The sequence below is a fragment of the Gallus gallus genome, chromosome 1 (assembly GCF_016699485.2).
Source record: "Gallus gallus isolate bGalGal1 chromosome 1, bGalGal1.mat.broiler.GRCg7b, whole genome shotgun sequence".
NCBI classification, from domain to species: Eukaryota; Metazoa; Chordata; class Aves; order Galliformes; family Phasianidae; genus Gallus; species Gallus gallus.
Genome location: NC_052532.1, coordinates 130,553,305 through 130,566,404, shown reverse-complemented (window position 1 = coordinate 130,566,404; position 13,100 = coordinate 130,553,305). Strand labels below are relative to the sequence as shown.

Below are 13,100 nucleotides of genomic sequence, written 5' to 3'. Positions count from 1 at the left end.
GATGTTTATATACACAACAGATACTGAGCCCTGAAAAGTTCTGCTCATAGCATTGCAAAGTAATTTACATTAGCAGACCTTTGCTGTGAAATTCTTTGAGTACAAAGAACGTGGAGTGATGTTGTGAGAATGAATGAGGGTAAGTAGCTTCTTTTCAGAGTTGTTTCCAGATACTCTGAAAACATGTCTGGTGTATCATGCTGTTGTAAATTATCCAGAGATGCTTTGATTATTTTCTGTTAAGCACAACCCCTGGCAGTGAAATAAGGCTGCGATGACTTGTGATGAACTGAGAGCCTTCAAAAATGTTGTTTTGTGTGAAGGAGTAACAGTACATTGATCAGAACTAATAGCTGAAAAAAAAAATATCAAGAAGAGTTTTAACAGATGTTGAACTTCTTCACAGACTTTACAGTTCTGGTGTCTTGCAAAACACAGAAAATCCAGCTTCCTACTGTATAGTGTTTAGCAAATAGCTGCATATTGTCTATTATATAGATAATCACAGAATCATACAATGGCCTGGGTTGAAAAGGATCACAATGATCATTGAGTTTCAACCCCCCTGCTATGTGCAGGGTCACCACCACCAGACCAGGCTGCCCAGAGCCACATCCAGCCTGGCCTTGAATGCCTCCAGGGATGGGGCATCCACAACCTCCTTGGGCAACCTGTTCCACTGCAAAGTTAATGCAACTAACAGTCTAGTTTCAAGCCTGGGGATAGAATGTTGCCCTAGGACATAAAATAGACCTAAAAATTATCGCTTTGAGTATCCTGGAAATTGCAGGGGTTAAAGTGACAGAGTGAGAGGCCTTTTTGGTTCAGCTGATGAGTAAGATGAGGGATCACGTGAGGGTAAGCCAAGATTGCTGCTCTGGTTTTGTTTCTAAGTTTTACAGAAATGAAGCAGCAGCCTGTGCAGACTGTGGTAATGTTCCGAGAAATCCTGGCAAAAGAAGGTGTTGTCACTAAGAGATGTGACCAACAGGTCAGTCCTACTTGACAGTCACAGCTCTCAGGTGGAGCTATCGTGGACATCTTGGGAGTGGTGGCAGTCCAGGCTAATGCTCCACAGCAGCTTTGGAAGGTGTCTATCAGTAGTTTTGAAGGAACTGAAGGGCCCTCTGAGCCCTTGCCACTTGGTGTAGCTATGTTCTAGAGTCTACGCTACAAGCTGAGGAGAAACATGTTGACATCCAGTCAGGCATATGAAATTCAAGTGGTTTTGGTTGGAAAGCGTGCATGAGGAGCGTGGGATCTGGATTAAATGGGCAAATAAATCGCACAAATCACTCAAGTATTTTAAATGGCCTTTTTTTTTTTCTCCCTTACTCTATATGGTTTGTAAGTTTTCCTGTAAGAGTGTAAAAAAATGGGAATGTAGATTTTGGAATGGATGCTTAGGGTAGGAAGTCGTAACAAATGACGAGTGGCTGTGAGGAAACACGTTTCCTAGGAAATATTCTGTAATGCATTAAACGGCTCTTGATTTAAAACAACAACAAAAAAAGTTGACCGTAGAAGGCAACAAAGCCGGGTCAGAAATGGTATTCGTAAATCGAGTCTCGTCCCGCCCCGGGCTGAGAGAACTCTCCCGTTCGCCCACAGGGTGATGGAGCTACACGACCCTCAGCCGCCGGTGGTGCTGACGTCACACCGCGCGCCCCCGGGGGAAGGAGAGGGGATGGCTTACGGGAGGGGCCACGTGACCGGGGCGGGCGGGGCGCGGCCCGGCCCAGAGCGAGGCGGCCGCGCCCTTTCCGGCGGGCGCTGCCGGGGACAGCGGGGCGGGGACAGCCGAGCGCGGGGAAGGCGCCTGCCCTCGCCTCTCGCTGCCGCTTGCCCGCCTCGCCCCGCCGTCAGTCCTCACCCTCCAATCCCTCCCCTCATGGCGGTGCAGAGCGCGGGCGCCAGCCCCTCCCACCGCCTGCTCCGGCCTCCCCCCCCTCTTCGTCCGCGCGCAGCAGCCGCGGGGCTCCTCCCGACGGGGGCGTGAGGGGCGGCGGCCGCAGGTAACGGGGGAGAGAAGGAGGGCGGGGGAGGCCTTGCGGCCCGCGGGGAGGGGGGCGGGCTGAGCAGGGGGGCGGTGGCCTGGAGCTCGCGCTCCGAGGGGCGGGGCCTGCTGGTGCGAGGGGCGGCCCCTCCTCGGGGTCGAGCCGCCGGCCCCGGTGCTGACGTGCCGGGAGCCGTGCGGGTGAGGAGCCGGCGGGCCCGGATGGGCCGTGCCCGGCGGTGGGTACGTACGTGGGTGCGTGCGTGAGCCTGGCGGGGTGTTCGCGGTGCCGCGTTCGTCATGGAGCTGAACAGGTTCGTCCGTGGCTTGGTGCGGGGCTGAGTGCCGGGTGAGCTCCGGAAGAGCTTCCCAGCCCGGGCTGGGCTTCAGTCTGAGGTGGGAAGGAAGGTTTTGGCTGCGTTTTGTAAATCAGAGCGAGACTTCGGGTTGTTTCCATTCTGTGAAGGTAGGGGTTGCGTCTGGCGTCTCGGTCCCGGCGTGTCTTTAGGTTGTCTGAAATACGAGGCTTCCTATCTTAAAAGCTCAAGGTAGGACTTGAGAGAACTTTGCTCATCTGGCTGAGAATGGGGTAATGAAACGGCAGCAGGGATGGAGGAGGTGGGGTCATTGACTCCTCACGTTGGGTCCATTTTGACAGACTTCTGGGAAATGCAGGCAGGAGGATAGCAGCTACGAAGCACGCTCTGTGGTCATTTAGTTGATGAATGATGCTCTGTTTTAGTGAAGGTCCTGCAGTTGAAGATTGTTCTTTATGTAGAAGAGCATAAGTATAAATAGCATGGGAAGAATAGGATGTACAAAAAGTTAAAGAAGGGATTTTTTTCTTGTTTTCTCCCCCAATATCTTAAAATTGAATGCTCTTTGTTTTTTCTTTATTAATATTGTGTTAAAGGAGTACATTTCCTCACTGTTCAGAAATCTTCATAAATAGGCTTTTTGAAACTGATGTGTCTTTTGCTTTGAGCACTTGTGCCTCTTGTGTGCTATCCATATGCGTATGTGTGACCGCTTTGTAAAAAGTATTAAGATAAAGAGTATTTTCTTGTTTACCTTGTCTGTGTAATACATAAAAATAAGCAGGAGACTGCGCGCTCATGGACAAAGCTGGAAGACTTATCTCTGTTTTAGGAGATTAGGAGGAAGTTTTTCACACAGAGGGTGGTGACACACTGGAACAGGTTGCCCAAGGAGGCTGTGGATGCCCCATCCCTGGAGGCATTCAAGGCCAGGCTGGATGTGGCTCTGGGCAGCCTGGTCTGGTGGTTGGTGACCCTGCACATAGCAGGGGGGTTGAAACTCGATGATCATTGTGGTCCTTTTCAACCCAGGCCATTCTATGATTCTGTGATCTGCTTCTGTTGGAGTTAGATTTGTACTATAAAACTGGAGGTGCTTTTTCCTACTTTCTGGACTCCTTTGGCTCTGGATGTCATGCATTTTGGCCTTTTAAAGGTGCACATGACAGATTTGAACCAGCAGCTCTTATGTCTTAATTGTGTGTTACATCTGTCCATTATGTGTTCTCTGTCCCCATGTCTCAGAGAGATGTTCAGGAGTGCACATAACGTGACTGAGGAAGAAGACTTGGGTTACAGAGTTAGCGTACGCTGCAGATTTAAGGAATCTTACTGAGAATATCTGTGTTGTTACTTTTTTCACCAACTGAAGAGTTCTGTACATGAACATCCTTTAAAAGCTCACTGTACCAAAGCTGATGCTTAAAACTTTGTATTAGTTCTTCTTACAATAAAAGTGTCTTAGAACTTAAGTTACTGAACAAATATGAAGGGATGCCAATAGTATTTCAGTTCAACTTTTAGCATGTTCCCTCCTAAGGAACAGCTTGGATTGTACATTCATTTCTTCAATGAGTGAAGTGAAAAGCAAAGGGATGAAAGAACTGTAAGGTTTCACTTGAGATGTGTGCAGGGAATGTTGAACTGAAAAATCACACTGCTTTGTTACTCAGGCATTTTTAAAAGTGTGAGCTCCCTTTGTAAAGCATGGGTGAGACAGCGTGCACTTCTGTGTGTCGTGCATGAAAGTGACATTAGCATTAAGTTATGGACATTGGGGTTTTGTAGCTGAATTCTTAATGTACCAATTAATATTCTGATTAACTTATATTTTAGAAACCTACCATTGGAAGTATTTAAGAAGCGAATGCCTCTGGATTTTGGAACAAATTGGTATGTATGTAACAAGCCTTCAAGGGGTACATTACTGAACACTTGTGCTGTTAGGGGATGTTTCTGGTTCCTGTGGATTTATGCCTCTGGAAGGGAAGAAGGGAACGTATAATAGTCACTGTATACTTGTCATAAGCTTTGGTTGCTTGAACCCACTCTTCTTCCACATAAAGCTTTGTGGGTGGGAGGCCATTAAGCAGGTGCCCTATTTGAAAGTCAGAAACACAGAACTTCTCATGGAGCTCTTACAGATGAACAGAATTGAAAATACTGCAGAAGAGTGCAGGAAATCGTGAGCAGCTGTACCTGGGGTAACTCTTAGTATAAATGTCATATCAAAACAGGCCTGTTGTTTTAAAATCCCTCTGGTGAGTCATGTAATGTTGGTGATGTGGCCGAAACGAGAGTGGTAATTAATGGCACTGAGCAGGGAAGGGTTGCCAGTGTGTAAATGCTGATGTGTATTTTCAGGAAACATTTCTGTAAAAGGAGGTGCTTCTGTAGGAGTAAATGAAAGTTATCACGCCCAGCCAGGTGGAACTGGCAAAACAAATGCAGTTCAGAGAACATTTGGTCTGTAAAAAAACAGTTTGGAGGTTACGCTGTTGGAGCAGTTGAAGCCGACTGCGCAAGAAGTGTGAAGAAAACTGCTTATTTTGGGTTGAGTAGAAGGAGACTTCCGCTGTATTGTGGAAGTGGTAATATCTCAGCTGAAATACAGCGCACAGCTTCAGGAGTCACACTTGAGAAAAAAGCATGGGCTGTTGAGAGAGGCCCCAGAGGGCGACGCAGTAGAAGGCAGCGAGCGCCTGACTTGCAGACACAGAGGGAGTTGTATGTTGTTCCAAGGCCAGAGTGGGCATTCGTGATGGGTTTTGTTAGTCAAAGGGGAGATCTAGATGAGGATCAGCAGATAATGAGAGAGTGCCTGACAAGCATCAGAACATCAAAGCGTGCCTGTGGCGTTTATGAAGTTTCATTCATAAATATCTTCCTTGGAGAAGAGGGTTTGAATTGCCTGTAGTGAAGAGCAGCAGTAAGTGATGCTGTACTTGGGCAGACGATTGAAGTAAATGGCCTGCTAAGGTCTGCCTTAGCTGAGTGATTTCATCCCATTCACTGCTTAAAAGATCAGCTTTTGGAGAGAAAATCCAGAATTCTATCATTCAAATACTTTAGTGTATATTTAGGCTATTTCTCAGAGAAAAGACAGTCGACTTAGCTCTTGAGGGCTGGTGGCCAAGTAGGCAAAGTTAGAACAATCCACCATGTTAACTTTTACTGACTGTAATTATTGCTTTCATATGAAGTACAACTATTAGAGGTGATAATTAATTTTCTTTGGCTGGTAACTCCCTCATACTTACTTAAGCTTATCTGCCTTTAAATGTAAAATATTATTTCATCTCACAAGATCACTTCTAATGTTTCTGAACATGTAGCTAATTTGTTACAATAAATATTTAACATCTTTTAAGCTCTGTACCTTGTGCTTCTGTGGAGAGAAAAGGACTTCTGAGCAAAGAGGAAAAAGAAATGTTTCCTTGTGTTAGGGTGGTGACACACTGGAACAGGTTGCCCAAGGAGGCTGTGGATGCCCCATCCCTGGAGGCATTCAAGGCCAGGCTGGATGTGGCTCTGGGCAGCCTGGTCTAATGGTTGGTGACCCTGCACACAGCAGGGGGGTTGAAACAAGAGGTCCTTTTCAACCCAGGCCATTCTATGATTTGTTCTAGCTTGTCAGCAGCTTTGCTTGTTATTTGTGACATTTCCCAGATATTCTCAGTGTTAAAATCAGTTGTGAATTCCATTAAAGAATCTTTGCAGAGCTGTGCTAAGTACCACCACCAACCTTATTTCCCTCCTGGTGAGCCAGATCTCTTCAGCAAGGAGCTGGGTTCGCCACAACCCTGCTGCAGAAATGGCCAGCAAAGGAAGATATGGGTGTGAGCTGTGCATGAAAGTACAGCACTCCAATCCAAGCCAGAATTGGACTGGCCACATCTGTAAGGGTAACTAAGCTTAGGAAAAACCAGCAATCATTTACGTGAAGAAGTAATTGAAATTAGAATCAAGATGAACAAAGCAGTTGACAGGGAACCAAAACACTTTTAATACATTAAAGACTTGAGGAGAAGTAGGGATGCTAAGGATGCTGCATTGCAATACTAGGGCATTTTTGAAGTCTAAATTCAGAAATTTACCTGAAGCTCACAGGCTTTTCTCATTCTCTTGCAGACATATTCTTCCTCAAAAGAAAGGTGATTTTTGTCAGCTTGAGTTCTGTTCTAATAAAAGACTACACCAATAAAATTACTCTCACTGGTAATGTAACTGGAATAGCTTCTGCTGGTCTTGTTCTGAATTCAAAGCTAGGAAATGTTAGTGAGGTGAAATGTTAGTGGGGTGACTCGTTGTAGTCTGGCTCTCTCACTCATCCATTTTGTTGCAGTTTGGTTTGGTAGGTGCCTTTGAATCATGCATGAATCCATTTAAGGTTTTTTGTTGTTGTTTCTGTTGGTTTTTTAAAGCAGATCTTCACAGTTCTTTTATTTCAGGTTTTCCTACAACAGGAGATACTAAAACCTCTACAAGGATAATCAGGGAGGGATGGAGATTTTTGAACTGCACATCTTGTAGTGTTTTGGATAGTGCTGTGTTGAGTGTTTATGGAATAAGTTTGCTTTCCTTTGCTCTTTCACATCCTAGCAGTATGCAAACAAGAGGAGCTGAGCTGTGTTCACTTTCAATGTTAATCTACCTGTGGTTCACTGCTGGGTTTTCCTAGGAGCGTAGCGAATTAATGGAAGTTGGCAGCAAGAGCAAAAAGGGAAAGGCAGTATTGGAAGAAAACAATGAATTTAAAGAAACAAGAGCAGGAGTCAGAGTTGTGAGCTTGCCTGGCAGACTGCAGTGTGCTTTTCTCAAGTCCAAGGCTTGCATTGGTACGCCCAACTCTGCCGGAGCCTGGCTGCTTGCTATTGCGCTGCCCTGATGCTGGCAGTGTACTGCTGTGTGGGGAGGCTGCTGCTGTCCCTCTCTATTAGAATCTGAATTCCATGACTTTAATGAACACTTGAATGGAAACTTTTTTTTTCCCTCCTGTTCTTTGCTCCCTTTCCCTCTTAAGTCAAAAGCTTGTTAATACAGTGTGCAGCACGTGCAGTGCTTCTGATTATCTGCAAAATGATTGCTTGGGGAAATAAATGCAAATCTGTGGTTGGTGTTCCCGGGAGATAAAACTACTTTTATCTATAGGTGTTTTCTTCCTTTTGGCCAGTTCCCTGAACGTTCATCATAATCAGCGGCCTTAAAATAAAAGCCTAAATATAGTTTCCGTTTCTCATCGTACTACAGAGATGTTAATCTTCTTGAAAGGACTTTGGGTTGGGTTTTGTTTTGGGTTTGTTTTTTTTCATTTTAAAAGGATTTATAGAGATATCTTAAATTTAAATCTTACATATTAGATGTAATCCAGGAGATCCTCATCGCAGTATATAACAGGAGAAAGGATGTACTGAAATGAATTTTCGTATTTAGCTAGAGGATGAGTATGTAAACCCTTCATTTCTAGTCCAGTCTAGTTAGTACTTTTTGCTAAGCTGCTGTTGAAGGTCTTACATAATTAAGTCTTAGGTTGGGTGGGTGCTTTTCAGCAGCGAGCTCATAGTTATTGTAGCTGAGCAGAAAAATGCTTCATACAGGTATGGGAAGTTCTCTGTACAGTGCATCAACAAACAGAGGCCTTTTCTTGTTCCTTATTTATAGCTGATAAATGCTACTGCTGTACAGTTTAACACCTGTTCTGCTCTTCTTTCACTTTTTCTAGTGAGTTTATGTGGAAGAGATGCTGTGGCTGTTGTCAAGCTCTGTGACAAACTAACTTCAATGTAAGTAACTATTTGTTTGGTGTTGTCACTTAAGTGGTGTGCAGGTCACAGGTCTGTGTACGTAAGGAAAAGGAAAATAAATCACATCACTTCAAAGTTTTCCTTTCTTTTCTGGGAAGCTGTTATGTTTTGAGGTATCAGTTTTTTATATTCTGGGTCACATGCCCTTATGCAGACTCGTTAGGCGCTCATCTGTGAGTCAAGCTTAGATGTGCTTCTTTTTTTCCATAGGCTGTTCTCAGGAAGAACCAGCCACACGAACCGCTGAGGAATCCTCTGTATGTTACACATTTCTACCATTTTAATCGTGTGTTTGTTTTGCTCAGGTTTCAGTATTGCATCACCTTGTGTTGAGTAACAGGAGCTCTACTGTTCATTGATCAATGTGACAGTCCCCAGCAGTTTACGAGATGAGCCAAGCCCGTGGGAGATATGACTTCTGCATTGGGCTGGTGTTGGCTATGAGCTCCAGCATCTTCATTGGAGGGAGTTTCATCCTGAAAAAGAAAGGCCTTCTCCGATTAGCTAGGAAGGGCTCCATGAGAGCAGGTAAATGCATGCTTAAGAAACTTGATGACATTCTAGTTTTACTGCTTCATAGACTACTGAACTTATGATCTGCTTCTTACTTTTAGGTATGTGGAACCTAAAATGTTTATCCAGTGTGTTTTTGTTGTGTTTTTTCCCCTCTGGTGTCAAATACACCTGACTCAGCGTGTGATGCATACTACTTGATCTGCATACAATGCCCTGTAGGGACACTTACAATAAAACTGTTCCTTTGCATGTTAGTGAAGGTTTGAATTCATTTTGCAAAGTGAACTTGGAGCCAGCACTCTTAACTACATCTGTGCTCCTAAGAGGGTGAATTTAACTGCATTTGTCAGGAGATTGTTTTAGGAAACTCAGAGTCACATGTAATGATATGCTGTAGTGTTGTCTGTTATCTGGAGCTGCTGAAAGTGTTTGTCTCTCACTGTTGCCTTTTTAAAGTCAGGAACATTCCTAAACAGTGCTCAGTTCTACTTATGGATTAATATATTACCAACACAAAAAGCCATGTTAATGGACTCTTGTATACATTTTCAGCTTTATTTTGTTGAACTGAATTTAACAACAATATTAAATCACTTTCAGTATAGCTGTTACCATTTTGGGAATTGATTTTTCATCAGTCTGCCACTGCACTGATTGGAACAGTAGAATTCTGACTAGTGCTACCTAGATTCTTTCCTTTCCTTATGACTGACTCTGTGTTTGGTAAATGAGGCTCATGTTTGCAGTATCAGGAAGCAACTAAGTCTGAGTTCTGCCTGTAGCAGGAAGGGGTCCAACTGAAGGTCTTAAAAGATTTTAGAAGCCACTTCCCCCCACCTCAATAGCTGTAAAGGAAATGAGGGATTGTTACACTGCGTCGCAGCTGTAATAGAATAGTGGTTTGAGAGCAGCATGCAGTGAGCATGCACATAGTTGTAGAATCTTTAGATCATTCAGAAAGTTGAATATTTTTAATTCAGTACCAATCCTGTCTGCTTCTGAAAGATGGTTGATTCTGAGCGAGATACACAATTCGTTCTGCCTGGTTTGGAATGGGGAAGTGTGACTGCATTTCACATCGGTGTATGTAGTTGATTGTCTAAGCCATGCCTGATTTCCACAGTGTTTTTCTTAGATGTGTAACTTGGCTTTTTGTGTTGTTACAGTGAGTTGAAAGAACTGTTTTTCATGTAAAGCCAATATGGTCATCACTGCCGTTTCTAATAAAAAGGAAATAATCAGTTTTCAGAGCAGGCTGTAGAAAGCATCTGCACGTCAGAGCTTGACAATGATTTCAATTCCTCTAGCTCAAGAGACCATATCAAAAAGATACCAAAGACTGCCCGTATTTTTAAGAGCAAACAAAAACATTTCGGCAGCACTATTAGTGACAGGGCTAGCTGTTTGTTGATAAGTTTTTAATGGAGTAACAAACATTCTTTCAGGTCAAGGCGGTCATGCGTACCTTAAGGAGTGGCTGTGGTGGGCAGGACTTCTTTCAAGTAAGTAAATTCGGGGATGGTGTCTGTCTTCTTACTTCTCATTACTTAAACTCTGGACTTACTGTCTGTAATCACAGTAACTATAGCTTAATGTATGCCGTAGCCTGTGTTTTGCCTTGTAGCCTGGCACTGCAAATATGTCCATGCAAAAGTTCATGACTCCAGTTAGCAGGCTGGGGAGACACAACATGGACACCAAAGTAAAGCACCTCTTCTTATTTGGCAGAATTAATTTTAGTGCCTGTTGCAGTCCCCCAGCCTGTTTTGTGTTAAAAATGGTAATGGAGGTTTTGTATTCTACTCGTACTGTTAGCCCAACATCACCATTAGATTTTTCCCTTGTTCCCTTACTGCATGTTCATGTGTGCAGGAAGGATTTGCATGGATTCACATGTTTGTTGCATAAGACACCCTAACTTCTTTTTTATTATCATTACTACTCTGCAGTGGGAGCGGGCGAAGTAGCTAACTTTGCTGCCTATGCTTTTGCACCAGCTACATTAGTGACTCCTCTAGGAGCTCTCAGTGTTCTTGTAAGGTAAGAAATACTAACAGAAAGCAGTGCGATTACAGAGAGTGAAGCTAAATATTTATAAGTGCCTGAGATACGCTGTAATAAATGTGGTTTGTTCTTAACTATAAATGAAGAGCAGTTATAAATGTCAGAAGTCACTTTAAGTTTCTCCAAATTTGAAGCGACTGTTCTAAAATGGTTCTGGCAATCTGTACCTCAATATGTGAGAAGCTGTTGCCTTCTCCATTTTAAAAACACACTGTATACAACACAGGAGTATTTTTACTCCTGATACAAGATTTTTGTCTTTTAAAAATGATTTTTACAAGTGCCTCGATGCAGAGTTCAGGGGAGGCAGCGTAAAAAGGAGCTGCAGAATCCTACTAGTTCTGCCTGCAGCAAGTATCTCGATAGAAAATCAACCATGTTGCTACTTGAAATAAAAGCTTCATCAGTGGAATCGCTGTAAGTGATTTATGGCCATTAAGGGCGTTCCTGCTCACCAGAAAGCACACATTATGTTTGTAACTGGCATGTACGGTCAAATCAAGCTGTGAGCAGATGAGCAAATAATTATTACTAATTGCATGTTTTGTCCATTCTTTTTTAGTGCCATTCTGTCATCCTTCTTTTTAAATGAAAAACTGAATCTACATGGAAAAATAGGGTGTTTGCTAAGTATACTTGGATCAACCGTGATGGTAATTCATGCTCCACAAGAGGAAGAAGTAGAAACTTTAGATGAAATGTCCAACAAACTACGTGATCCAGGTAAGAAAAATGCTGGCTTGGTCTCTGAGTAGTTAATACAGAAAGATGTGTACTTACCCTTTTCTAAGCAGTTTTATTACCAACTCGAATACCAAAAAGATGGCCTGTGTCTGCTTCATGTTGTCACGGTGGAGTGGAGATGTAGGTTCTGCACTGTGATTCCATAGGGAGTCTTCATGCTGATAGAGTGGCGAAGGTAATGTGCCCAAGTTCCATTATTTTAATAAGGTCACACTAAAATTATTTTAACTTCATTGTTGGTGGAGTAACGAGAAACTTGCTGATCTTTTCTGTTTAAGCTGAGCCAATCGCCTTATTAATGTGTGCTTTCTTGTTACCCCTGAGATGTTTGATAGAGTACATAAATAACACGATGTCTTTTCTCCCCAAACGCAGGTTTTGTGGTCTTCGCAACACTTGTTGTCATTGTGTCTTTAATTCTAATAGTTGTGGTGGGACCTCGCCATGGACAGACCAACATTCTTGTGTACATCACAATTTGCTCTGTGATTGGAGCACTATCAGTCTCCTGTGTAAAAGGTCTGGGCATTGCTATAAAGGAACTTTTTGCAGGAAAACCAGTGCTGAAACGTCCGTTGTCTTGGATTCTGCTGCTAAGCCTTATTGTCTGCGTGAGCACGCAGATCAACTACTTGAACAGGGCTCTGGATATATTCAACACTTCAATAGTGACTCCAATCTACTATGTAATCTTTACGACATCTGTTTTAACTTGTTCTGCTATCCTGTTCAAGGAATGGCAACACATGGCGGCTGATGATATTATTGGCACCTTCAGTGGCTTCCTTACTATTATCGTGGGGATCTTTTTATTGCATGCCTTCAAAGATGTTAATTTCACCCTAGCAAATTTGCCCGTTTCCTTGCGGAAAGATGATAGAGCAGCAAACGGGTCTTTGCTGAGCACGTATGACTGCTTTAATCACGATGAAGAAAGTTCTACCTGTGTAAGTGAAATACAATCCACGGAGAGTCTCTCAGCCAGGAGAAATGGAAGTCTGTCAGCCTACTGAAAGCATCCACTTGTTAAATAAGAGAAGAACAATTCTGTAACTCCGGATTTTTTTTTTTCCTGCTGTGAAATGTCTGAGCTTGTCTGGAACCTCACCTACTTCTTAACAGTGTGGATAGACAATCTTTAAGTTCGATTAGTTTGGATCACAGACACCGAGGGGGTTTTGATTTGCCTTATTTTTACTTTACAAAAATACTAAAATGACCTCAGACCACAGTTGGTGTTGTTGCTTAAGTTATGTAAATACTTTCATTTCCCTCTTCTGTTCCAAGATGTATTGCACTAATGACAATTTTATCCAAAATAAATGGCTTTATTTCTGCATTGGTGGTAAACAGATTGCAGTGGGCCTGAATCCTTTGTACTTATGTCCCAAATAACTGCTGAATGGCTAACATATTATAATGGTAACATATTACAATGGGAGCTGTCCCAGCCTTGGGCAGAAGAAAGCTACAATCAAGCAGCAGTAATCATTTGAAAGTCCTACCTACTTAAAGCTTTGTTAGATCTGGAGGATTTACATCAACAAACCAACCCTAATCACAGAGTTGTAGTTCTGGTTGCAGTAATGCAGTTACTGCCTCTGTCAGTACTTCAGGAAACAGACCAGAAAAAAACAAACCCAAAATGTCACTGCTTAG

The 13,100-nt window shown here is 43.2% G+C and overlaps 1 protein-coding gene across 8 annotated transcripts; it reads left to right on the top strand.

The window, feature by feature from the left end:
• The first annotated feature begins 1,778 nt into the window (after nucleotides 1-1,778).
• NIPA2 (non imprinted in Prader-Willi/Angelman syndrome 2) lies at nucleotides 1,779-12,795 on the top strand. 8 transcript variants are annotated; one of them, NM_001398025.1, is made up of 9 exons: nucleotides 1,779-2,015; nucleotides 4,150-4,206; nucleotides 8,036-8,096; nucleotides 8,423-8,645; nucleotides 10,079-10,135; nucleotides 10,583-10,673; nucleotides 11,260-11,420; nucleotides 11,520-11,616; nucleotides 11,817-12,795. In NM_001398025.1, the coding sequence occupies exons 4-8, from the start codon at nucleotides 8,507-8,509 to the stop codon at nucleotides 11,585-11,587; spliced, it is 516 nt and encodes a 171-aa protein (NP_001384954.1). In that variant the 5' UTR covers nucleotides 1,779-2,015; nucleotides 4,150-4,206; nucleotides 8,036-8,096; nucleotides 8,423-8,506; the 3' UTR covers nucleotides 11,588-11,616; nucleotides 11,817-12,795. The 8 variants fall into 8 exon arrangements, with proteins under 8 accessions (NP_001384954.1, NP_001025980.2, NP_001384951.1 ...); NM_001030809.2 differs by lacking the exon at nucleotides 11,520-11,616; NM_001398022.1 differs by lacking the exons at nucleotides 1,779-2,015; nucleotides 11,520-11,616 and adding an exon at nucleotides 2,162-2,239.
• The last annotated feature ends 305 nt before the right edge of the window (nucleotides 12,796-13,100 follow it).